The sequence below is a fragment of the Piliocolobus tephrosceles genome, chromosome 15 (genome assembly GCF_002776525.5).
Source record: "Piliocolobus tephrosceles isolate RC106 chromosome 15, ASM277652v3, whole genome shotgun sequence".
Lineage (NCBI taxonomy): Eukaryota > Metazoa > Chordata > Mammalia > Primates > Cercopithecidae > Piliocolobus > Piliocolobus tephrosceles.
The window spans coordinates 11,181,448-11,208,023 of record NC_045448.1 but is presented as its reverse complement, the minus strand read 5'-3'; the positions used below and the strand labels follow the sequence as shown (position 1 = coordinate 11,208,023).

The window sequence follows — 26,576 nt, the reverse complement described above, 5'->3', positions numbered from 1 at the left end:
CCTCTACCACTGCCTACCTAGGACCCCGAGTAAATTTTTGTAATCCTGCTGATCTTAATTTTGCTGATCTGCAAATTGGGCTGAAAAATACCTATCTTTCAGTTTTGATATGAGATTTACATCAGCAAATGTACGTGGAATGCCAGACACATAGCAGATGCTGAATAAATGCCTTAAAATGGCCATTTCTAATGACTCTGGGAAATTCTTCATTCTGTAACAATATGCAGTCTTCTCGCGATCTCCGCTCTGTTCTCTTTTTTTCTAGTTTATTTAGCAAACGTTAACAGAGCATGTTTTATTTGCCAGACACTGTACTAGATGACAGAGATACAAAGATTAGGAGCCAGGCATGATGTCTCAAGCCTATAACTCCAGCACCTTGGGAGGTTGAGGCAGGAGGATTGCTTAAGGTAAGGAGTTCAAAAAAAATAATAAAACATTTTTAAAAATTAGCCGGACATAGTGGCATGCACCTGTACTCTCAGCTACGTGGGAGTCTTAACTGGGAGATCACTTGAGACCAGGAGTTTGACGCTACAGTGAATTATGACCATGCCACTGCCCTCCAGCCTGGGTGACAGAAAAAAAAAAAAAGATTAGAGAAGACCTCTGACATCATAGTCTAGTGGGGAGCCAGCTTCTTCAGGGATTTTTCCCTGCCTCACCTCGCCCACCTCAGGCTGTATAGAAATCCCCAGTCTAACCGGTTGTTTCCCTCCAACTCTGTACATACCACGGTGTGTTACCTTTTGATTTCAAACATGTGCTGGCCTCTGTTCTAATCACAGCAACCTGTATCCATTAATCCATTTAATCCTCACAACAACCTTATCAGGTAAGTATTGTCATTATTTGCATTTTCCAAATAAGGAAACTGAGGCACAGACAGATTAAATAACTGGCTTAATAAGGTCTTCTAGTTTATAAGTAGGAGCCAGGATTTGAAAACACACCTTCTGGCTCCAGCTTAATTAACATGCTCTGTTTACTTATCTGTCCCCACTGAAATTGGAGGTTGAACCTGTGGCATATTCAAATGGGTAAGTATGGGCCGGGCGCGGTGGCTCAAGCCTGTAATCCCAGCACTTTGGGAGGCGGAGACGGGTGGATCACGAGGTCAGGAGATCGAGACCATCCTGGCTAACACGGTGAAACCCCGTCTCTACTAAAAATACAAACAATTAGCTGGGCGAGGTGGCGGCGCCTGTAGTCCCGGCTACTCGGGAGGCTGAGGCAGGAGAATGGCGTGAACCTGGGAGGCGGAGCTTGCAGTGAGCTGAGATCCGGCCACTGCACTCCAGCCTGGGCGACAGAGCAAGACTCCGTCTCAAAAAAAAAAAAAAAATGGGTAAGTATCGCCTGTGCTCACCCCAATATCTGACACTATAGGTCAACGATAACTCGTTCATCAAACAGGAAGGAGGAAGGAAGGAAGGAAGGAAGGAAGGAAGGAAGGAAGGAAAGAAGGCAGGCAGAAGTAAAACGATACCACAATGGTTTGGTTGCTCACATTTACTAAGCATCAACACTGACCCGCCTATAAGATGCGCTAACAGAGCTCACGAATAAATGAAGGCCGGGCGTGGTAGCTCATGCCTATAATCCCAGCACTTGGGAGGCCAAGGTGGGAGGATGGCTTGAGCCCCAGAGTTCAAGGCTAGTCGGTGCAATATACTGAGACTCTGTTTCTACTAAAATTAAAATTAAAAATTAGCCGGGCGCAGTGGCGCGCGCCTGCAGTCCCAGCTACTTGGGAGGCTGAGGTGGGAGGATTGCTTGAGCCTGAGAACTCGAGGCTGCAGTGAGCCCTGACCACGCCATTGCACTCCAGCCTGGGCAACAACAACAAAAAAATTAAAATTAAAAAAAGGAATAAATGAACATCTCTGCAGCTGAGAGCTTTCAGTTATCACCGTCGAGAATTCCAGGCGAGCGCTGCGTTTTCCCAGCTGCCTTTTCTCTCACCCCCGTTCCCTTCCTCTGGAATCCGGCTCCACCTCTTCCTTTTCCTTTGCCAGCCTCTCCGTGGATTCCGCGGTCCGGGTTTCCCGGGCGCCAGCCGCCGGGAGAGGATCGCTGCGTGGGAGCGCTCCGGCCTCTGCGGGCATGCGCAGAGGGGGGCGGGGCACTGCGCATGCGGGAAGATGGCGGGCCGGGGTACTTGAGAGCCCTGGGTCTACCTCCTGCTTTCCAGTCTTCGTCGGGAGCTCCCGGGCACGTGAGGCCGTGCTGCGTTTGCTGGCGGGTGGGACGGCCTAGCCGGGCGGCGCCTCGGAGGACGCCGCGGACCCGTTAGTTTCTGGGCCCTTGGAAATCGGCGCGTGGGGGGCGGTGATCGAGCTGGGCGCGAGAGGGCGGGAGAGCTCGCGGGGTGCGAGGGGAGCGGGACGCCCGGCCGGGCAGCATGAGTCAGCAGCGGCCGGCGAGGAAGTTGCCCAGTCTCCTCCTGGACCCCGCGGAGGAGACGGTTCGCCGGCGGTGCCGAGACCCCATCAACGTGGAGGGCCTGCTGGTAAGCTCCGGGACAGGACGGGACGGGGACGGGCGGGGGTCTCCCAAAGCCGTCCCCCTCCTCTCCGCGCCGCGGCCAACCCCGCTGGCCGTCGTCTCGGTCGTCTGCTCCCCCTGGGCCAGGCGCTGCCCATCACGTGCTGCGAACTGCGCTCTCCCGCCTTCTGCTTTCAGCATCTGCTCACAGATGCGGTGTCAGTCTTCTGGGCTTTTACATCGGAACTTCAGGGCACTGTTGAAAATTGGTCAACTTTGCATTGGAAAGGCCATGTTTTTCTCCTTCAGTGGACTCTAGCTGTATCTCTGCAACCTATCATTTGTTCTTCTGCCTTCTCGCTCTTCTGCTCTACTGCAGCCGTTTAAAACCTTGTCCACGTTTTATATTTCCCACGCCACAGCTCCCATTTATAAAATTATCTCCCCACCTGTTTGACAGAGAAAATGGTTAGGAGATTTGGCTCCCTTTCCTGCAAAGACTGAATTCTTCTACTCTTGTTCTGGACCAGATACTGTATTCCCCGCGGTTCTCAGGGTCCTTAACAAATGCGTCCCTTTCCATTCCTCCCGTGTTTTTTCTTTTTTCTTTTTCCTTTTTTTTTTTTTTAAACGGAGTTTTTACTCTTGTTCCCCAGGCTGGAGTGCAATGGCACGATCTCAGCTCACTGTAACCGCCGCCTCCCAGGTTCAAGTGATTCTTCTGCTTCAGCCTCCCATGTAGCTGGGATCACAGGCATGCGCCACCACACCCAGCTAATTTTGTTTTTATAGTAGAGACGGGATTTCACCGTGTTGGCCAAGCTGGTCTCGAACTCCAGACGACCTCAGGTGATCCACCCGCCTCGGCCTCCCAAAGTGATGGGATTACAAGGCGTGAGCCACCGAGCCGGGCCTCTCCCCATATTTTCAATTTCTCTTGCTGCTTTCTTCCTGTAACTAGTAGTAATTAAACATTTTCCCAAGTCATTATGCCTGGTTCCCATACCAAATAGTTTGTGATTATTGTCTCATTTAATTTCTCACAGCAGTGTTTTATAATAGTAAAAGACTATTATGCTTGTTTTACGGTTGCCAAAACAGACTTGGAGATGCATGTAATGCCGGCTTGCCTGTGGCTAGATAGTAAGTGGAGAAACTTGGGTTGAACCTCCAGATGATAAGTTCTTTTTTTTTTTTTTTTTGAGACGGAGTCTGGCTCTGTCGCCCAGGCTGGAGTGCAGTGGCCGGATCTCAGCTCACTGCAAGCTCCGCCTCCCGGGTTTACGCCATTCCCCTGCCTCAGCCTCCCAAGTAGCTGGGACTACAGGCACCCGCCACCTCGCCCGGCTAGTTTTTTGCCTTTTTTTTTTTAGTAGAGACGGGGTTTCACCGTGTTAGCCAGGATGGTCTCGATCTCCTGACCTCATGATCTGCCCGTCTCAGCCTCCCAAAGTGCTGGGATTACAGGCTTGAGCCACCGCGCCCGGCCCCAGATGATAAATTCTTGACTACTAAAACCACATTCTCAATCCATCCCCATCTTAAAAGATCCCTCCCTTAATTCCATATCCCTTGCCATCTACTGTCTGTCTTCCCCTTCACAGCTAAACTTCTTGAAAAAGTTATTTACACTCATAGTTTCCTCTTGATCGTTATCAGCCAACCCACTGCTGGGGACCCCTATCCTAAGCACACTTGTAAGACCATTCTAACCAGGGTCACCAACAATCTCGTCAATTCCAGCAACTGTTGTAGTTTTGACACAAAACTACTTGTGTTGGAAACTTCCTTGAGTTTCCTTGACATTGATGTTCCATCTGCTTCTCTGGTCTTTCCTTGTCCTCATCCTCTTCCCAGTCCTTCATTTTTTTTTCCCCCCGAGACAGGATCTCACTCTGTCACCTGGCTGGAGTGCAGTGGCACATCCTGGCTCACTGCAGCCTTGACCTCCCAGGCTCAAGTGATCCTTCTGCCTCCACCTCCCTAGTAGCTGGGACCACAGGTGCATGCCACAACGCCTGGCTAATTTTTTTATTTTTATTTTTAGATATGGAAGTCTTCCTACGGGGCGCAGGCTGGTCTTGAACTCCTGTCCTCTCACCTCAGTTTCCCAAAGTGCTGGGATTACAGGTGTGAGCCACTGTGGCTGGCCACATGTTGATGATATTCAGGGTTCTCTTCTGCCGTCTCTACACATTCTTCTTAGGGGAGTTCATTCTCTCCTCCCATGACTTATGTTACCATCTACATTTGATCCTTGAACGACTCAGGGATTGGGGCACCAAATCCCATGAAATTCAAAATCTGAATATAACTTTGATTGCCCCAAAACTTTACTGTTTCCTGGAAGCCTTACTGATACTGTAAACAGTTGATTAACACATATTTTGTATTTACATGTATTACTGTATTCTTATAATAAAGTAGCTAAAGAAAAGAAAACGTTATTAAGAAAATCATAAATAAGAGAAAGTCCTACTCATTCAGGGGAATTAGATGATCGTAAAGGTCTTCATCCTTGTCTTCACACTGAGTAGGCTGATGAAGAGGAGTAAGAGGAGGAGTTGGTTTTGCTCTCTAAGGGGTGGCAGGGGGTAAAGAAAATTGGCATCTAAGTGGACCCACACAGTTCAAACCTGTGTTGTTTGAGGATCAGCTGTATATTGGTACCATCTGTATTGGTGGTCTTAATATTTGAGAATTTGATGAAAACTCTAAGCTCACTGTGGAAAAACCACTTAGTTTGCATGCAATATCAGCAGATACATCGCTTGAAATCTTAGACATACACTTCTGGTATTTTCAGTTACCATATCGTAATTCCCAAATCTGTAAATCTCCCTCAGGGTTTTCCAGCTGTCTGCTAGACCTTCCTGCTTAGGTTTCCAACTCCTATTAGTCCCCCCTCATCTGAGGTTTCACTTTTCTTGATTTCATTTAACCTGTGGTCCCGCACACTATTAAAATGAAAATTCCAGAAATAATTCATTAGTTTTAAAATGCCTGCCATTCTCAGTAGTGTGATGAAATCTCGAGCTGTCAGGTACCACCCAGCACCTGAATCTTCCTTTGTCCAGGGTTCCCATGCTGTCATTGCACCCTGCCCTTAGTCGATCAGTAGCTGATTCTTGATTATCAGACCAACTGTCACGGTGCTTGTGTTAAGTAGCCCTTATTTTACTCAGCAATGGCCCCAAAGCACAGGAGTAGTGATGCTGGCAGTTCCAGTATGCTGAAGAGAATTGACGAAGTGCTTCACGTGAAAAGATCTAAGTTCTTGACTTAGTAAGGAAATAAAAAAATCTTATTCTGATGTTGCTAAGATCTAGCAGTGTATTTTGAGAGACCACCTTCACGTAACTTTCATTGTAGTATATTGCTATAATTGTTATACTTTGTTATTAGCTGTTAGTATCTTACTATGCCCGATTTATAAATTAAATGTTACCACGAGTATGTATGTATACGAAAAAAAATTGTATATATAGGGGTTGGTACTGTTTGTGATTTTAGGCATCCACTGGGGGTCTTGGAATGTAGCTCTCAAGGATAAGGGTGGACTACTGTAAATTCAGAATTGAATTTATTACTCTATTGGTCAGGGTTCTGCAGAGAGACAGACCAATACTAATACAGATTGTGGTACCAGGAATGGGTCTAGGGGAACAGAATTTTAAAGATGAGTTTCCTTAATTGGGGTTTTTGGAATTGGTTCTTTAATCTGATTAGAACCTAAAAATGCTAAGAGCTCTACTTCTAGTAGTAGAGAGAGCACTGGAAGCCCATGATACAAACTGTTTATAGATATGCAAAATAAATGCCTTAGACATTCTAATTCACCACTTATAAGAGGCAAAGAATTTAGTGATGCTGTATGTGATATTTTCAAACATTTTTGGAAGAACAAGGATTATAATGACATTGGTTGGTTGTTCCTAGTGTCTTTGGACAAAGTGATGAAAGAAAAGGATGAGCTCAGGGATTCAATTTCATGGCTGGAGTTCCACATAAATGACTTAAAAGTTTCTAAGTGTGCCCTCGGTTAGAATTTTCTGTCCTGTAGCCATAGGGCTGAAATTGCTGAAAATCAAACACAAGCCTTCATCATGCAACTGCCAAATTACAATGAAAGTTGAACTCTTGGCCAGGCATGGTGTTTCATGCCTGTAATCCCAGCACTTTGGGAGGCCGAAGCGGGTGGATCACCTGAGGTCAGGAGTTTGAGACCAGCTTGGCTAATGTGATGAAACCCTGTTTCTACTAAAAATACAAAAAATTAGCCGGGCTTGGTGGCGCGCGCCTGTAATCCCAGCTACTCGGGAGGCTGAGGCAGAAGAATCACTTGAACCCAGGAGGTGGAGGTTTCAGTGAACCGAGATCGCGCCATTGCACTCCAGCTTGGGCAACAAGAGCAAAACTCCGTCACAAAAATAAATAAATAAATAAATAAATAAAATAGAAAGTTGAACTCTCTTGGCTTCACAGAGCATCTACTGTTGAAGTGAGGGTATTGGTTTGGAAAGAGGGGTTTGGATGGGATCATGTGGGAAGATGAGGCTGAGCCCCTAAATTCTGATGAGTCTTGTTTGCCAGAGGGGCAGTAGCAGTTCCACCTACAGTGGTGTCATCCTTTCCACCCTTGTCTAAGGAGATTAATTCTGCATTGCCTGTGGAGATAGTAGTGGCCTCCTCTGAAACAGTTCCCGGGCAGGACAATGCTGATTCTCATCAGTACCCACCCCACCACCCCTCTTTGCTTCTAGACCTATTACTAGACCCAAGTCCCAGCAGGCCCCTAAAGGTGAGGTACAAAGTATGACTGACTCCACTTCTGGTACCAAATCTGTATTAGGTTTCTCTGGAGAGACAGAACCAATAGGATATATATACAGTCATGTGCTGTATGATGATTGCGTCAGTGGTGGATCACATATACGGAGGTGGTCCTGTAAGATTATAATGGAGCTGAAAAATTTCTATCACCTAGTGACATTGTAGCCATCATAATGGTCATAGCACCAAACGTTACCTTTTCTATGTTTAGATGCACAAATACCATTGTGTTAGTTACCGTTGTCTACAGTATTCAGTCAGTCACTTGCTCTACAGGTTTGTGGCTTAGCAGCAATAGGCCCTACCATATAGCCTAGGTATGTAGCGGGCTATACCATCTAGGTTCATTTAAACACTCTATGATGTTCACACAACAGAATCGCCTAATGACGGTTCTGAGAAGATACGTGATTGCGTGTAGATATATGAGAGGGGATTTATTAGGGAAAATGGCTTATGATTTTGGAGGCTGAGAAGCCCCACAATAGGCTGGCTGCAAGCTGGAGACCCTGGGATTCTGGTAGCATGGCTCAGTGCAAGTCCATAACATGAGAGCCTAGGAGGCTGCTAGTGTAACTCTTAGAGTTCAAAGGCCAGGGAATCTGAAGTTGTTGTCCAAGGACAGATGGGAAAGAGGGTCCCAGAGGATCTGGACTTTTGAGAAGGGAGAAAATAGCATTGGTTGGAGGTAGAACTTGGTCTGCGTATTGAAAAATAAGGAAAATTGGAATGGGTGGGAATGCAGTAACCTTGAGAAAGGTGTGTTTCCAAAGACCTCTTGAAGGAATATTGCTCCCCAAAACAGAATTGGTATAGAGAAACATCTGTATAGAAAAGGTTTAACCATCTGGGAGGCAATGCTTAGCATTTTAGTCCCTAAAATTCATCTTTTATTTTTTTCTTCCACCTTTGAAGAAGCTCTTCAAAGCTACACATAAAAGTAGAGGTCTTTAAATAGGGGACTTGGAGCAGTGGTGAAATAGCCTGGAAAGTGAAAAAATGTGCTGACCTTCCCCGGAAGATGCTGGTTCCTAGAGTGCTGTATACTCTTGTCAGGGCACAAGATCAGCCTGAGTGATTTTCATTTTGTAAGCCTCTGACTTCTCCATTCATTTTGCAGCTAACATACAAACAATCTACCTATTTATCATCTTTTTTTTTTTTTTTTTTTGAGACAGAATCTCGCACCGTCACCTGGGCTGGAGTGCAATGGCACGATCTCAGCTCCCTGCAACCCCTTCCTCCCGGGTTCAAGCGCTTCTCCTGCCTCAGCCTCCCAGGTAGTTTGGATTACAGGCGCCCACCACCACTCCCAGCTAATTTTTAGTAGAGACGGGGGTTTCACTATGTTGGCCAGGCTGGTCTCGAACTCCTGACCTCATGTTCTGCGCCCCCCCACCCCCACCCCCCACTTCCCAAAGTCCTAGGATTACAGGCATGAGCCACCACGCCCGGCCTTACCATCTATCTATATGTCTGTAGATGATGTCTGCCCCTGAGGAGCAATAGTACTGTTGTGATTCCTCCAAGATAAAGAGATAGTGTTTTTATATTTGAAGAGAAAAAAAAAAAAACAAATGAACGCTGTTGGAGACTGTTTTCCCATGTACATCAATATCGCCAATATGTAATGGAACTGCATTAATAGCAAAGAGTAGGGAAAACAAAGCCATCTTTTTTCATGTTATGCCTAATTGAGGTGTTACTTCTGTACCAACCTGTGATCCACTGTCTAGATGAGATGGATAGGGAGATGTGGAGCAGAGAAGACGTCATAGAATGCATAGCTAGTGAGGCAGCCTCTTTGGGAGCCAGTAAGTACAGTATGTAAGTCATGGGCCTGCTGCTCTGAATTAAGAACTGGAACCTCTGCAGCATGGCCCCTCTGAGCATATATATTGTGATTTAGGATATTTGTGTATGTGTGCTTCAAATCAATGTGATAAGGATGGATTTTTTTTTTTTTCATTCAAGAGTCTTGCTATAATAGCTGGCCCCTGTCTCATACTATTAGCAGAGGGGTTAAATGTAAAAATAACAATGGCAGTTGGTCGCACTTGTCTAATGTCTGACTTTGGTAGGACTGCTTCAGAGTTTCACTGTTGGATACCATGTTTGCAAGTCACCATCATCAGCACTGTTTGAGAGAGCTGGCCAGACCTAGTCCCTGCCCTCAAGGCCAGCATTCCCAGCTCCAGTGTTATATGCCCTAGCAGGTCTACATGTTCAATTCTAACAACTAAGTTATTTACAGTGGGATTCTATCTCAATGGGAGTATTCCGTATCGGGTTAATTTGTTAATAGATGCTATCATCTTGTCATGGATGATAAGAAAATCATTGTGCCAAGGATATTGTTAATACCAGTATAAACAAAGAGCCTCTTAACTGCTCACCTTGCCTTCAGGCTTCCTCATTTCCCAGTCCATTTGCCATGTTGCTGCCATACTTATATTTCTAAACCATTTACTTAATTATGTCCTAGTCTGGTTCAGAAACCTTTGATAATTCTCTACTGCTTATGACATGAAGTCCAAACTCTTTAGCATTAGTTTTATGTGGTGCCATCATGACCTCCCAGCTTCAAAGTCAAGTCACTTTCACACTGGCCACTTCGGTGGGTTCCCAGAAACATGCCGTGCCACGTACATCTTCACACCTTTGTTCGTTTCCGGTACCACAATCCTGTCTTTTTTCTTCTCTCCCCACAGTTGTTTATTCAGGCAAATCTGACTTGCTGGGCAAGGCTCACCTGCGAGCTGCCTTTACCATGTATCCTTGTGTGATTTCCCTGTCTGGGTGCATCCCTAGTACTACTATTCTTTTCTTAGAGTACCTGTGAATTCACTTGCCCCAGTTTTGCTTTATGGCCAGTTTTTTCTTAGATAAGAGCTAAACCTGATGACAGCCCGTCTGGAGGCACATTAACATTGATGTTACTAGGAGTGTCTGTTCATAGGCTTTCATTTTAAGGTTTGGTTTCATTTTATTTATTTTTTACAAAAACACAGTTTCTAAATGTTACTACCAGTTTTATGCAAACTTTCAGAGCCTCTAAATAGCCGGTAAAATGGTGAGCATTGATAATGGAGCTTCTGCTAATCTCCTGGTTGTTTCAGGAAGTTAAAAGAAGAAACTTTTTATCTAATGCAAAAGTTTCTAATTATCCACAGCGTGCATTGTTTTCCATTGTTAGAAATGCTGCTGTTTTACATTAATTATAGTGGGAACGCATAGCTGCCTATGAAGGCTTGTGAGCAAATTTTGGGGAACCACATATACTTAATAATAGCAAGGAGTGAGCGTGTGTTGGTTGAGATAGATCTTCTATCTCTACTAAGCTTTACCAAGTCAGGGACAGTGTCGTTGTGCTCTTCATGTTCCTTTTATCCTCAGTACCTGATGTATTCAGTAATTACCATATTTTGTGTGTGTGTGAATGGTTTTTTTTTTTGAGACAAAGTCTTGCTTTGTTACCTAGGCTGGAGTGCAGTGGCGTGATCTTGGCTCACTGCAACCTCCTAGATTCAAGCGATTCTCTTGCCACAGCCTCCCAAGTAGCTGGGATTATAGGTGCCTGTCACCACGCCTGGCTAATTTTTGTATTTTTAGTAGAGATGGAGTTTCACCATGTTGGCCAGGCTGGTCTCGAACTTCTGACCTCAGGTGATGCACCTGCCTCGGCCTCCCAACGTGCTGGGATTACAGGCGTGAGCCACCGTACCTGGCCAGTAATTATCACATTCATATTCCCAGACCTTTATACTATTGAGTAAAATGCTATTTGTTTGCATTGTTGTTTTAAAATCACTAAGTTAAATTTTTTATCTTTTTTTTCAGCCATCAAAAATAAGGATTAATTTAGAAGATAATGTACAATATGTGTCCATGAGAAGTAAGTTGATTCCTGAATAGGTTTTAGGTTTTGTTAGTTTGAACTTCATATGATTAAAATGATTTGTGTAAGTGTATGAGTTGATGAGAAACTGAAATAAAATGTGTTATTTGTACACTGAAATGTAAAGTTTCAAGGTTTAGTAACAACTCCTGAGGTTATGGGTTGAATAATGTGCACAAATGCCAGTTTGTTCTCCATAGAACAGTATATTTAAGGCTGTTTTCTCAGAATTCCTCCTGGGAGAGAAATGTACTCTTTCCTTCTTGTCCCTTATCTTAGGTTTATGTTTAGGGTGTCTGTTAGAGGAGATAGGATGTAAATGGCTCTAGTTCCCTCTTCTGGAAGTTTTCATGATAGACTGCCCCACCTCAGCCTCCTAATCTCAGTGGATAGATAGTGCATCATAAGTCAGGGTGAATCTTAGAAATGCTAACCCTTAGTTTTTCCTCAGTGCCTGCCACAGTCTCACCCATAGTTGGTCACTGAGTTTGGTCAGCTTCACCTTTGATGTGTTTCTTGCGTCTGTCCCATACCACTAATTTATAATAATATCTAACATTTATTGAGCTCATACAGTGCCTGGCACTGTATTAAGCTCTCTGCATGGATTGTCACAACGACCCTTCAAAATACAGGTGTGAATTAGAATTCTTACTTTATAAAGGCCCAGAGAGGCTGAGTGACTAGCTCAGAGTCAGGGTTGAATCTTGCCTCTCTGACGCAAGAGCCCAGAGTCTTTAACCACAACGTTGAATTGCTTCTCCTCGTTCAGGGTCTGACTTCCTCTGTAGCTGAAGTTGCTGGGTGTCCTTCTGAGAAGGCAGTCAGTGTCCAGGCTCTCCAGCCTGGGTGCTAGAAAAATCCAGGGGGATTTGTCTAATACAGAAATGGGGTTATGGTATCATCCAACCTAAGTTCTTCAGTGACACTCTTTTACGCGTAGAGAAAACCCTGCTTCTTCGTATATTTGATTTTAAGTGTTTGTATTACATTCATAAGCCACTTCATATTAAAAGAAACTAGGCAGTAGAGAATGGGTAGACGGAGCAGACCAGGCCGTTGTAGCTGTTTCTTGCTTAACGCCGCAGCCTCTTCTTCCAGCATGCTGCTGCCCTCCTCCACAGCTCAAGCTACACCACCTGTGGTCCCCAAAGCACCCCAGGTTCTCTAAGGCTGCTTTGTCTTCTGAGGTGTGGTTTCATCTCCCTCACTTCAGTCCGTCACCCTCTGTCAGAATGGGCAGACACCGTCCATTTGCCTTCCTGTTCCCTGTGCCCAGTGTACTCCCATCAAGAGGCCTTCCCAGTTTCCCCCTGCAGTGAAGGTTTGATTTCGTGCTATCAGGTGGCTTTGAATACCTCTCTTAGCACTTACCTCAGGACATACAATAGAGTTCCTTGTTAGACCACGGAGTTGCTTTGGTGTGAAGACCTCTGTAACCCTATTCATATCCCTTCAGCAACTGTCACGTTTTTGGTTTTTTGTTATATGTGTTCTTTATAAAATAACATCATAGAAATATACTTATCCTGAGCATATAAGACCATGCCTTGTTAATAATTACTATAATTAAATATATGCTTTTTAAAGTTAGAATTTCTCATTTGTAATCTTCTTGAGTTTGTTGTAGAATTGTGACCTTCTACTTCCAATTAAAAATCCTTTTAAATTCCTAATTTACCCCTATTTAATCTTAAGTGTAGGAATGGGCTCCAGAGAGAAGACATTTATATTATGAAATATGTACCTTTGTTCCTGAAGTAACCGCCAGTGGTCTTTAAACTAAATGTGACATTGTGGAGGTTCTGAGTAAGGACATTTCTGGCTGAAGGTAGGATGGACATTTCTTTGAGGCATACTGACTGTGGTGTGCTGTGGAAGTAGAGAAAAAGAAAGTCATATATTCCACACCAGAGTGACAAAGTTATTTTAGAAATTATTTTTTCTGCAAACCAAGCCATAAGAACTTTTTCTTAGTATCAAATTGGAAAAGATGACAAGATACTTAGTTCTGGCAAGCGTGTGAGATGAGGCCCGTGTATGCCGCATGGAATGGACAGAACCCACAACCTGCCGAGCTGTTTAGCAGTACCTATCACAATTCCTTAAAAATGTCCAGTTAAGAGGACATACAATAATTTCGCAACAAAAAGATTTGTTGAAATATTAAGCAAAATCGTAAAGTTGGAGATAGTCTGAATTTCTAATATTGGGATAAATAGCAAATACTGCATACAGTTAAGCATGCAGCCATTAAGAATAATGTGGAAATACATTTGTTGACATGTCAGTATGTTCACAATATTGTGTTAAAAGAACGTTGCAAAATTGCATGGTCCTGTTTTTGTTTTTAAAAACTATAGGCTGGGCGCGGTGGCTCAAGCCTGTAATCCCAGCACTTTGGGAGGCCGAGATGGGCGGATCACGAGGTCAGGAGATCGAGACCATCCTGGTTAACACGGTGAAACCCCGTCTCTACTAAAAATACAAAAAACTAGCCGGGCGAGGTGGCGGGCGCCTGTAGTCCCAGCTACCCGGGAGGCTGAGGCAGGAGAATGGCGTGAACCCAGGAGGCGGAGCTTGCAGTGAGCTGAGATCCGGCCACTGCACTCCAGCTGGGGCGACAGAGCAAGACTCCGTCTCAAAAAAAAATAAAATAAAATAAAAATAAAAACTATATATATGATTGACACACAAGTGTGGGTGTGTTAGGGGGGTGTGTGTGTATGAAAACCCAAGCCGTAGTAGGTGAGTGAGGGAATTAAAGGGATTTTTTTTTTCATTTGTCTATCTGTTACATTAATACAGAGTAGTGAATATTTTTAAAAATAGAGATAGTGGGCCGGGTGCGGTGGCTCAAACACCTGTAATCCCAGTACTTTGGGAGGCTGAGGCGGGTGGATCACAAGGTCAGGAGTTCAAGGCCAGCCTGGCCAATATGGCGAAACCCTGTCTCTACTAAAAATGCAAAACAATTAGCCGGGCGTGGTGGTACACGCCTGTAATCCCAGCTACTCCGGAGGCTGAGGCAGGAGAATTACTTGAACCCAGGAGGTGGAGGTTGCAGTGAGCCAGGATCGTGCCACTGCACTCCAGCTCCAGCCTGGGCAACAGAGCGAGACTCTATCTCAAAAGAAAAAGAAAAGAAAAAATAGAGATACCACTGTTGGCCGAGGTATGTCGTGATCGTCTTAATAGAAGACTAGTTTGAGCTCTTTCAAAAAATTCGTCAGACAACTTAACACTATGACATGGATAGAGTCATTAAAAGGGGAAAAAAAGCCAGTTCTCTGCCTTTGCTTTGTAAAGAATTCCTTAACCTGAAGACCAAATGAGAAATTTAATTTTAAAAATCATGTGTAATTCTATTCCTGAGAGTGGTATGGATGCAAATGTAATCTTAATGCTTTGTCTGAGAAGATGCAGTAGACTTGTAGAAGTCCACATGCTCAGTGGACACTGGTTACGTATTTCAAATACTCCTTTATTTAAATTTAAAGCCTTTGTTTAGAGCCAGGATAGGCCAGTGAATTTTTTCTCCAATTTAAGAGATTTATTTCATAGAAACCAGCTTTGATTTGATCAATGTGTAGGGATTTCTGTAGATGTCTGCTCTCTGATCAAGAGGAAACAGATGATTTTTTAAAATGAGTTAAGAAATGTTATTTAAAATTGTACAAATATGTTTATTTTGTTTCCCAGAAGCTCTAAAAGTGAAGAGACCTCGTTTTGATGTATCACTGGTTTATTTAACTCGAAAATTTATGGATCTTGTCAGATCTGCTCCTGGGGGTATTCTTGACTTAAACAAGGTTGCAACGAAACTGGGAGTCCGAAAGCGGAGAGTGTATGACATCACCAATGTCTTAGATGGAATCGACCTCGTTGAAAAGAAATCCAAGAACCATATTCGATGGATGTGAGTTGCTTTCAAACTTTTCATGGCTTTTTTTCCTTCTCATGAAGTGACAATTCCGTGCTTAAAACTAGATAGTAGCAGTGTTTTGACAATAGAAAACAAAGGTATGACTTCTTGTTAGAAGAGAATTCTATAAAATTTTCTCACATCATCCTGGAGAGTACATACATTTTTTAAAAAGTATTTCCTCAGTTCCAATTGATCATTGATACTGGGAAAATCTGTTAAGATTGTAAAACAGTGGTTTTCACATGGAAGTATAGTAAACACCTAGAGGTTTACTGCCTCTGGAGTTGTAATTCGGTAGGTCTGAGGGAAAGCAGGAAAGTACATTCTCAACAGGTAGCCCAGGAGATTATGACGTAGTGAGGCGTTTGAAACACTGCCCTGAATATTTAAAAAAAAAAAAAAATCAGACAGTATCTAAAAGGCAGTAGCTAAAGACTTGACATGATGAGGAGGAATCCAGTGGAAAGGGAAGCTGAAGACTGGCATAGATAAAGGTATCTGTGTATGCACACATAAGAAGAAAGCGGTTAGAATAGGCAAGTATTTTTTTGGACAGGGAGAAATAGTTGCAGCAAATAAGTACATAGTGACCTCTCAGGCAAATGCAAACCTACCAAGAAAGACTGTAAAATGATCCTAAATAATTAACTTAGTTATTAAAGGAAAGGGATTCATAAAGGAGGTAATTTTTTCAATAGTATGGAAGTACAGGTTGAATTCTAATTTGAGCATGTTTACTAAATAACACTAAAAAACACTTTAGGAGTTTATATTGGCTTGCATTGTGAATCACTAATTAGAATCAGATTTGAAAACTGCCAGGTGAAAGATAGAGGCAAGAGCCTTTCCCTATTTATTTTCCATTAAGATTGAAAGGAAAAAATGAAAATCAGTTGTTGCCTGGTCATCGTATTGGAGTAGGCACTAATTACTAAGGAAAATATGTCTATCTTTTTTTTTTTTTTCTTTTGAGAGGGAGTCTTGCTCTGTCACCCAGGCTGGAGTGCAGTGGCGTAATCTCAGCTCACTGCAACCTCCACCTCCTGGGTTCAAGCGATTCTCCCACCTCAGCCTCCCCAGTAGCTGGGATTACAGGCGCACACCACCACCCCTGGCTAATTTTTGTATTTTTAGTAGAGACGGGGTTTCACCATGTTGGCCAGGCTGGTCTCGAACTCCTGACCTCAGGTGATCCACCTGCCTCAGCCTCCCAAAGTGCTGGGATTACAGGCGTGAGCCCCATGCCTGGCCTGAAAATAATGTCTTTTTTTAAAACGATGAATATAATCATTATATTCATATAGAATGTGTACACTAGGGAAAAATACAGACTCATCACATTTTAGCAGAGGAACTGTCATTTAGCCAACACTTTGTTTTCATATGTAGGAACTCAAGTACTGTAAGATTATAACTTATCAGAAGCTGTGTTGTAAGGACTAGGACTGAGCCTGAAGCTAGGTGTTATTGACTCTTAGTTCGGTGCCCTTTTGCTTTCTTAGGCTGTCTCTGCTGTTATTAATTTCTGTTAGGTTGTAATGTATTTTTTTTGAAAAAGACTGTATAAGATGAAGAACTATAAATAATTTATGTACAGAAGGAGTAATGGCTGTCTAGAACGAAGACGGCAGAAGTTAAAAGTCCCTAGTTTCTATTGTTGTGGAAAACACATATGGTAATCATTTGGAGAAGTTCCAGTAACCTAACTTGAAATTCCTTTGTTATCTCCTAGATGGTATTGATAGTGATTTGTTTTTCTTTTAAAGAGGATCTGATCTTAGCAATTTTGGAGAAGTTCCCCAACAAAAGAAGCTGCAAGAGGAACTTTCTGACTTATCAGCAATGGAAGATGCTTTGGATGAGTTAATTAAGGATTGTGCTCAGCAGCTGTTTGAGTTAACAGATGACAAAGAAAATGAAAGATATCCTTTAAGTCTATACCTTTCTAAAATTTCTGCTTCCAAAACAGATTACTTAAGTAGTAGAGTCAGCTTGGGGACTTAATTTATATATTTAAGATATAAAATTAGACCATTGAAAGTTAAAGTAATACAAAATTAGCCAGGCGTCGTGGCAGGCGCCTGTAATCCCAGCTCCTTGGGAGGCTAAGGCAGGAGAATCACTTGAACCTGGGAAGCAGAGGTTACCGTGAGCCGAGATGGCGCCATTGCACTCCAGCCTGGGCAACAAGAGCGAAACTCCATCTCCAAAAAAAATTAAAAAATTAAGTAAAAGTTGGTAGTAGTATAGCCTCAAACGTACACAAACGGTAGGTTTTTTAACTTCTTTGTGGCGTTTCTTAGATTAAATTCTGGATGATGACCTCAGGGGTACAGTACCAAACCAAGGTTGATGGTACCACTTAAAATAGGGGAGTATTCATTTTTATAGTCTGAATACTATAAGGATAATAAAATATTTGTTGGCTTTTGTGAAGTTCATGTTTTTCCTAGAAATGTGTGAACAGAAGTTGGTTTCCAAAACAGTGAATTGCCATTGAAGAGGTGCTTAAACTCCCATTTGTGTCCACAGAAGCATGTTGTTGCTTAATAGCAGTGTTGCCTTGAAACTCAATGTCTCAGGGGGGTGGGGGAGCCTTGTCTTTGGTACTGACCTCCTGGGTCAGCATACCATCTAGACCTGTATGCTGTGCTGTGCTGTTCCCTGTGGCACCCTTTGTGAGGGGCTTACTGATTCTGAGCTATCCCATACCCCAGATTTACTTAAAACTCTCTACAGCAGTCAAAAACCTCTATTCCTACAGTACAGTTACTGGAAGGAAAAGAAAAAATAAGCACCAACATTACTGCAGCCAATCAGAAAAAAAAAAAGTTAGAGAAACCCAGTAAATCACTTAATTGGTAAAATTTGAGGCAGCACAGTGAAACAAGATGAAAAAGATTCAGGTAGTGAGATGGAAAATAATTTTAGATAAAGTAATATTGAGAAACTTAATCTCCAAGTCGTTTATGCCTTTTTATAGATTTTTTTCCATCTTTCATTTTAGGGGATTCTTGTCAAAGCCCTGAATGTTTTTTCTCAAAGTTACAGTAAGATCTAGCTTACTATAACTGAAAAGGGAGTAGGATGAAAATTTGAATTTCTTCATGTGGTATATTTGTGTTAGGGACTCAGACTTTAGTAATATTTTTCTCCAGAAATTGCCATCATAATCATAATAGTACAGCTTGAAGAAATTCTTTAGGTTGAGTTGTAAATATTGGAAAACGCTTTATTAAAAGCTTAATTTTATATAAATAATAAAGATTGTCAGTGAAATAATTTTTTTACTGCTTTCCTTAATGCTGAACTTGTATCTCATAAAAACTAAAGACATTCTGACATTACCCTTGCGTTACTGAATTACTAGAGATAAATTACCTCCCCGATAAACAGCATTCTGTGTAGAGATCCTTGACTGGGTTTTACACTAGCATATGTGACCTATCAAGACATTCATAGCATTCAGGCCTTCCATGAACAGATCGTCATTGCAGTTAAAGCTCCAGCAGAAACCAGATTGGATGTTCCAGCTCCCAGAGAAGTAGGTAACCCTGCATTTAAAAGGATTTAAAGAGGGATGAGGGCCGACTGCTTAGGCTGTGATTTATTGCAGTCATACTTAAGAGCCGGTGTGTGCACGTGCACTCCACATCCGCTACTGCTCAAGGGACTTCACACATTTTAACTTGCTTCAACTAACACAACAAGTCAAGTAGTCATTATTATCTTAAAGACGAGGAACCGAGAGCTCACAAAGGTGAGTTAACTTTTTCAGGATCACCAGAATTCAAACCCAGTTAGTGTGGCTTCATAGTTTGTTTTTCACTATTGTACTGCAGTGCTTCTTAGAAGAATCACCAAGAATTGGCCCATCTTAAAGTTCCAAGAGTAAGGTCTGCTCTCAGCAAAGGCATTGGGGAATTAACAAACTCATGAAAGACTGATGAATAAACCAGAACACTAGGTTCTGAATTTAAAATGGAAAAGTAGGATTTCTGTATAAAGGAACATATTTTTGTCAGCTGCCAGCTGCTCGGTGCATTTTTTCCCTCGCAGGAAAGTTTGCATTGAAAGATAATTGCAGCAGAAGGCTGCTTGATGAGGACGGAGTCAAAAGCAAGGAATGTGGCCATTCTTGGGACACATCCTCAAGACTGATGGCCTTGATAGACCCATATCGGTGCTCATAGTACGGTCCTCTGCATTGCCCTGGGGGTTTGCCTCCTGCCTAGCGAGGAATGTTTTCTTGACCCGTTTTTCCTTTTGTCCGCAGCAGACCACTGTTCAAGTGAGCGCTGTATTACTCGACAGTGTATGGGTTAAGGGCCGGTTTTCATTTAACTCAGTCACACTCAAATTAGGATTTCTTGGTGATGTTTCCTAGTTGTTTTATTTTTAAGAAAAAACCTGCTAATCAACACATCTTTACTTTGGGGCATAATAATTCATCCTGCAGAGACTAATGGATTTTTGGCTTTTTCCCTATACAATGAGCTGCGTCAGACTGTTAATTGCTAAATCTGGCTGAGCCTTTGATCATACCTGAGGCTTCTTTTAGAGTCCCATTTAAAGTCTTTGCACATGGGCCCTCTTGGCCAGAGCCTGACCATGAAGATCTGGGGAGCTAGTGTGGTGGTTGGCAAACTGGCCTTAAGGTCAGATCCGGCCTGCTCCTTGTTCTTAGAAATAATTTTATTAGGACACAGCCACATGCACATTTGTTTACATATTGTCTCTGGCTGCTTTCATACTATAGTGGCAGAGTTAAGAGGTTGTGACAGGGATAGTGTGACTCGCAAAGCCGAAAGTATTTCCCATCTCACCCTTTATGGGAAGTTTGACAACACTTCATTTAGTGGAATGCGAAGTCCTCAGCTGCCTTCCAGTTGAGAGAGACACTGGTTCCTTTTATTGTTTAGAAATATCTATTAAATTGTACAGGATTTATCATTCAAACCAGATGTGACCTGGCACTCTAGAAGCTGAGCACAGATGTTCTCTAGCCCACTTGTCGGGTACCAGGAAGTCATAGCAAGGACGACAAGTGAGGCTCTGAGACGTCTGAGAGGCTGCATCTCCCCAGACTCACCCTGGTGTAACATCGCAGTGAGGTGTGGAGTGGGAGGGAGCAGTGGTGTCTGTGAGTCTAGCCCAGGCCTAACTGCATTAAAGGGGAGAAAACAGACTTTGTTACAGTTGAAGCAGCTCCCAGTTAAAGCAATCATTTATAACTGGAGCTGTTCCTTAAGAATTTAGCATAATTCCCAGTAGAGGCATTCAAGTTGCCTGATATCTTATGGAAAAAGTATTTTGATTAATCCTGAGGAAATCTGAAATCAAAGGATGTAAAAATCATGGTAAGTTAATAATAGTCCTTTATAAATAATCTTTACAATTTTTTTGATGTTTTACTTGAGGTATATTTTGATCTTTTCCTGTGCTTTCAACTGGACAAAAGAATGGCCCTTCCATTATCTCAGGACCTGTTCATTGGTCTGAAAATCCAAGCACATATTTATCCTGTGAGACTAGGGTATTCTAGAGTTCTTTGTCATCAAAACACTGATTTTTGACTCGAGTACGGCCTCCTTGAAGGGTCAGCTCCTGAGTAGAAAAAGACAGGCTCTTGAGTACTGAGGTTTTCCCATGATAGCTCTTGAGGTTTTCCCATGATAGCTCTGAAGCCATTACTGCAGGATCACGCGTAACTGTCTTCAGCGTGTGAGTTGGCCAGTGCTTTAATGTGACTACAGCTATGGTGATTTTTTCAAATGTCTCTTGAAATCCTTGCAGTTCTAGTGAGTGAAAAAATATGATTTATTATTTCATTCATCTTGACGATTCCTGTGTCCTTTGCTAGGACTCTATCACAGTGCACATAAGGAGCACCAACGGACCTATCGATGTCTATTTGTGTGAAGTGGAGCAGGGTCAGACTGGTAGCAAAAGGTCTGAAGGAGTCGGGACCTCTTCATCTGAGAGCACTCATGCAGAAGGCCCTGAGGAAGGTAAATACACCAGTGATTCTGGCAGTATTTTAAATAAGCATATATAATGTTATTAATGTGTATTATGGCCTTAAGATATTTTTACTCTCCCTATCCACAAAAACATAAGTGAAAAATTACAACATAATTCTTACTGTAGTTGAGAATATTTCTGTGAGCATTACAGTTAAATTTTTGTAGTTTTGATAGCAGTGAAGACTTAGAATTCTGTTTGGTCCCATGGTGATACCAACTTGCTATGGTCTCTGAATAGGGCAGGCTTTCAGTCAAACAGCAGCTACACTCAGCCAAAGAGCCTGCCCATGACCCGGCCGGGAGAAGGGAAAGGGCTAAACCTGCTTGACCCAGGCAGTCACACACCCACTCAACTCAGCGAACAGCCCACTCCACCAGAGTCAGTCCTCAGTTGCACATTTCTAAGGACGTTGTCTCTGGACCCACCTGGCCAGAGCAGTGACTCCATCTCACCTCGGAGCCCAGCTTGCAGCACTGCCCAACAGCAGATCACAAATAGTGGAATTGCCTGAGCAGGGGGCCAGCATCCTGTGACCGGCCTGGGCAGAAGCCATCACAGTACCCAGCCAGCAGGTCCACCGACATCCGAACAAAGACCCAGCCAACTGGAGAACTGGCCTGGGCAGAAGCCATCACAGTGCCCAGCCAGCAGGTCCACTGACATCCGAAGAAAGACACAGCCAACTGGAGAACTCAAGAAGCGCTGCGGGCCAGGGTGGTCTTGCAGAGCCACAGGCTGGACCAATAGGAAGCTTTCACTGACAGAGGATACCTGTAATGACCAGAAGAGGGGGCTGTTGCCCGCACGCAGACAACAGCACAAAGACACAAGGATTACAAAAACTGGGGGAATCATGAGGGCTCCGAAAGAGACTAGTAAAGCCTTGATAAGGGAAGGCTTCCTCCCTTCTCGGACGGGTGCTTTCAGGTACAAGTTTGAGTTCCGGTTTATTCGTGAGAGACTGCAAAAATTAGCCTTATGCCATTAACCTGAGAATACGTGTTCTTGACCAGGCATCTTCAGGGTTTTCTGAAGTAGTCGGATTGTGTATTCTTTTACATATTTGCCTATCAAACCTTCACTTAGGTGAGTTTCTCTCTCGTGTTCTTTTTCAGAAGAAAATCCTCAGCAAAGTGAAGAATTGCTTGAAGTAAGCAACTGATGGCATTTGAGAATTTATGTATTACTGAGTTTTTTGGGAACATCTTTGTGGAGAATTATGCCTCAAATTTGATTCTCAGAGCAATAAATTATCCATGAAGTGCTCTCATTCTCAGCAGCGGCATCATGGCCAGTAGTGTCTTTGAGGAGTTCGCCACTTAGATTACTGAGTAATTGTGGTTTCCACGTTTGAAAACAACTTTTTTTATAATTATTCACTGCTTTGTGTCAGTGAAGTAGACATCTTGCCTCCTGAAGTAGTGTCATCACAGAGTGTCATGAAAACAGACAGTTGGGCTGAAATGGACAGTTCTTTGTGGACTCTACCCTTCCCTTCAAGGAGGATGTCATATATCACAAAAGAAATTGCCTTACACTGGTTCATGTTTGCAGTTACTGTTGTACATTGCATAGATGTACACACGAATTTAAATGTGATGTCTTTGTATATATCTGTATAATGTTTTGATTACTTACGAAGTATGTCTGAGTGACACTTTTCACCCTTGTACAGCCAAAATAATGTATATATGGAAAGTGACAGACAAATTCTCTAATTTCTTTGGTATCTATAACTTATTAGAATCCTCTGGATGAGGGTTAGAAGAGAGTTTTTCCAAACTTCTACATGTAGAAGTATCATAAATGTGCTACACATTTATGTTTGTGGATTTAATTAAAGTATTTTAATGTGGTTTTCAATGCTGAAATTGGAGTCAGATACTTCCTGGTTTTAAGCTGTCTACCTACTTGCTGTCTCCCAGCAGCCTGGTGGCATGCCCAGTGTTTTTGGGGGCAGGGATAGAAATGCCATCAGGAAATAGCTGAATTCATTGTGAAATATGAATTCAGTCATGGTGATCATTGGAAACTCTTTTAAGGTTTTTGCAAGTAGATTTTGTAATGTTTGTGTATGCAGCCTTGCTGTTCAGTCAGTCAAAGGGGTTTTACTCACGACAAGTTGTACCTTGCCCTCTCTCCAGCTCTACTCCCACATTTTCACGTACCTAGCTATTTCTACCTCATTGGGTAAGTCATTTACCACTCTGTGCCTCAGTTTACTCTGTAGTTTACCATTAGACTGTGAGCTCCTTGAGGGACTTTGTCATTATCACTGTTATATCCCAGTGCCTCACACCATGCCTGACCCTTAAGAAGTGCTCAATAAATGTTTGAACAAATAAGTGAGTGGAGTGAGTGAATTGTAAAATCAGACTAATAATATTTGGTTTGTCTATCATACAAGATTCCTGTATCGTTTGAATTCAGATTGTGAACCTTGTTTTTAAAGAAATGAAGCTACTTCAAATTCAGACTGTGTTTAAAAAGATTTAAAATTGGAATCCAAAATCAAAGTATTAAAAAATAATGCTGAGTGTTTAGGATTCACATACCTCTGAGCTCCAGTGGCGTTTGCCAGTCCTGTCCCTCTGCTGAGCACCAGCCCCTTCCTGCAGGGGTCCTGCGGGCGTGTTTCTGTGCACCTGGGGATGGAGTATGCTCTTCCCTGAGTGGTTAGCCCCCGTGCTTTTCCGCCCTCTGTTTTATTGTTTGAAATTAGCCAAAGAAAAGCTGCAGGGGGCGCTGCTGATCATCATCGGACCAGTTGGTCATACTGTCTGACAGAATTGGGAATACAGGAGGAAGAGCAAGCCTAGGGTAAAAAGTATGCCTGGGACATGCTTGATGAAAGCAAGAGTTTCGGCAGGTCGCTGTGTGTATGTAGGTGAGGTGCTCAGTGGAAAAGTCTGAGCTGTATAGTAGGTTGGACAGATGTCAGTTTAGATGTGATCGTTTAAACCGCAAGAGTAGGAGAGGTCATCTGAAGAGTACAGCAGGCCCAAGGGTATCTATATTTAAGAAGAAATACAGAAGAAAAAGTCTCCTGAGAAGGAATAATGGGGTGGGTCGGGAGGGAGAAGGCAGTGTCCCAAAAAACCAACAAAGGTTTTACCAAAGGTAATACCATCATTTCTGAGCAGCAGTTCCTTACTTGTGAAATGTGACAGACGTTCTCCTTTACAAATTGTTCTGAAGGTAAAATGAGATCATGTAAACGAAAATCCTTTGTAAATTACAGATGTGTGTTATAAATGAAGTATCTCTTGAGTCACTCCATCTTCTGGTGTTTGGTCTCTGATTTTTAAAACGGATAAAATAAGCATCCCATGAACTCATTTCTGGGCCCTTCCTCCTCACTAACCCTAACCTTTCCAACCTCACTGAGCCATCTCTGAGTGCACCGCTGCTTCCTTCAGAAACCTTGAGTGGTCTGTGTTTCCTTCAGGCTGAAGTGCAGACTCTGGATATAGAAGAGCCCCAGCCTCGCTTTCCAATCTTGCCTTGATACCTGCCTCGCAGACCTTCACCTCAATAAATCGATCTCATCACTACCTGAAGCACACAGTGAACTTTCCCATCTCCCTGCCTTTGCTCTTATCCTATTCTCTTCCTGTTCTCTGTGTTTCAAAATCACATCCTATTCTGGACCTGGCGTCACCCGTGCCTCCCCTTTACTCCTACCCTGCATGCAGTTTATACACAGCACGCAGGTGGCCATCTTCCTTCCTCGTAAGTTGCTGTGGCTAAGTTCCCAGCTGCCATTCCATGTTGTCAGAGTATAAGGTCATGTCTTAATATGTATTTACCGTATTAATATAGTGTTCAAGTGTGATAGGGTTTGACTGTGTCCCCACCCAATCTCATTTTGAATTGTAGTTCCCATAATCCCCATGTGTCATGGGAGGGACCAGGTGGAGATAATTGAATCATGGGAGTGGTTTCCCTGCATCCCGTTCTCATAAGTTCTCATGAGATCTAATGGTTTAATAGGGGCTTTTCCCTTCGCTCGGCTCTTAGTCTCCCTCCTGCCACCATATGAAGAAAGACGTATTTGCTTCCTCTTCCACCATGATTGTAAGTTTCCTGAGCCAGCCGTGCTGAACTGTGAGTCAATTAAATCTGTTTCCTTTATAAAGTACCCAGTCCTGGGTACGTCTTTATTAGCATTGTGAAAATGGACTAATACAGTAAATTGGTACCACAGAGAGTGGTGTGCTGCTGTAAAGATACCCGCAAATGTGGAAGCAACTTTGGAACTGAGTACCAGGCAGAAGTTGGAACAGTTTGGAGGGTTCAGAAGAAGACAGGAAAATGTGGGAAACATTTAGAACCTCCTAGAGACTTGTTGAATAGCTTTGACAAATTGCTGATAGTGATAAAGACAGGGAAGTTCAGGCTGAGGTGGTCAAGATGGAGATGAAGAACCTATTGGAAACTGGAGTAAAGGTCACTCTTCCTATGCAAAGAGACTGGTAGCATTTTACCCCTGCCCTAGAGATCCATGGAACTTTGAGAGAGATGATTTTTAGGGTATCTGGCAAAAGAAATTTCTAAGCAGCAAAGTGTTTGAGAGGAAGCAGGGCATAAATGGTTGGCAAATTTTGCAGCCTGATGATGGGATAGAAAAGAAAACTCCCATTATCTGGGGAGAAATTTAAGCTGGCTGCAGAAATTGCATAAGTAACGAGTCAAATGTTAATCACCTACAGAATGGGCAAGATGTCTCCAGTGCATGTCAGAGACCTTCCAGCAGCCTCTCCTATCAAAACCTGGGAGCCTACGAGGGGCCCCCCTGCTCCATGCTGCATTGGGACATGGTGCCCTGCATCCTAGCTTCTTCAGCTCCAGCCTTGGCTAAAAGGGGCCAACATAAAACTCAGACTGTTACTTCAGAGGGTGCAAGCCCCAAACCTTGGTGGCTTACATGTGGTGTTGGGCCTGAGTGCACAGAAGTCAAGAATTAAGGTTTGGGAACCTCTGCCTAGATTTCAGAGGATGTGTGGAAACACCTGGATGTCGAGGCAGAAGTTTGCTCTCTGGAGAACTTCTGCTAGGGCAGTGTAGAAGGGAAATATGGAGTTGGATCCTCCACACAGAGTTCTGACTGAGGTACTGCCTGGTGGAGCTGTGAGAACAGGGCCACCATCCTCTAGACCCCAGAATGGTAGTCTTGCACTGTGCACCCTGAAAAGTTGCAGACACTCAACCCGAGCAACCCAGATGGGGATGGGGTGTACCCTGCGAAGCCACAGGGGTGGGGCTGCCCAACACCTTGGGAACCCACTTCTTGCATCAACATGACCTGGATGGGAGACATGGAGTCAAAGGAGATCATTTTGGAACTTTAAGGTTTAATGATGGCTGTATTGGATTTCAGACTTGCATGGCACCCATAGC

General features: G+C 43.2%; 1 protein-coding gene across 5 annotated transcripts; it reads left to right on the top strand.

Annotated features, from left to right (window-relative positions):
* Positions 1-2,109: 2,109 nt before the first annotated feature.
* Positions 2,110-24,455, top strand: E2F6 (E2F transcription factor 6). Of its 5 annotated transcripts, XM_023199299.2 has the most exons (8): positions 2,126-2,515; positions 11,164-11,218; positions 12,920-13,052; positions 14,924-15,140; positions 16,916-17,071; positions 18,579-18,693; positions 21,013-21,160; positions 22,292-24,455. In XM_023199299.2, the coding sequence occupies exons 4-8, from the start codon at positions 14,986-14,988 to the stop codon at positions 22,336-22,338; spliced, it is 621 nt and encodes a 206-aa protein (XP_023055067.1). In that variant the 5' UTR covers positions 2,126-2,515; positions 11,164-11,218; positions 12,920-13,052; positions 14,924-14,985; the 3' UTR covers positions 22,339-24,455. The 5 variants fall into 5 exon arrangements, with proteins under 5 accessions (XP_023055061.1, XP_023055057.1, XP_023055073.1 ...); XM_023199293.1 differs by lacking the exon at positions 12,920-13,052 and having other exon boundaries at positions 2,110-2,515; XM_023199289.1 differs by lacking the exons at positions 12,920-13,052; positions 22,292-24,455 and adding an exon at positions 21,414-22,283 and having other exon boundaries at positions 2,110-2,515.
* Positions 24,456-26,576: the final 2,121 nt, after the last annotated feature.

Coding starts and splice junctions, on each gene's coding strand:
- E2F6 (XM_023199289.1), top strand. CDS start 2,408: ATGAGTCAGCAGCGGCCGGCGAGGAAGTTGCCCAGTCTCCTCCTGGAC. Junction 11,219..14,923: donor ACAATATGTGTCCATGAGAA/GTAAGTTGATTC, acceptor TTTGTTTCCCAG/AAGCTCTAAAAGTGAAGAGA. Junction 15,141..16,915: donor AAGAACCATATTCGATGGAT/GTGAGTTGCTTT, acceptor TTTCTTTTAAAG/AGGATCTGATCTTAGCAATT.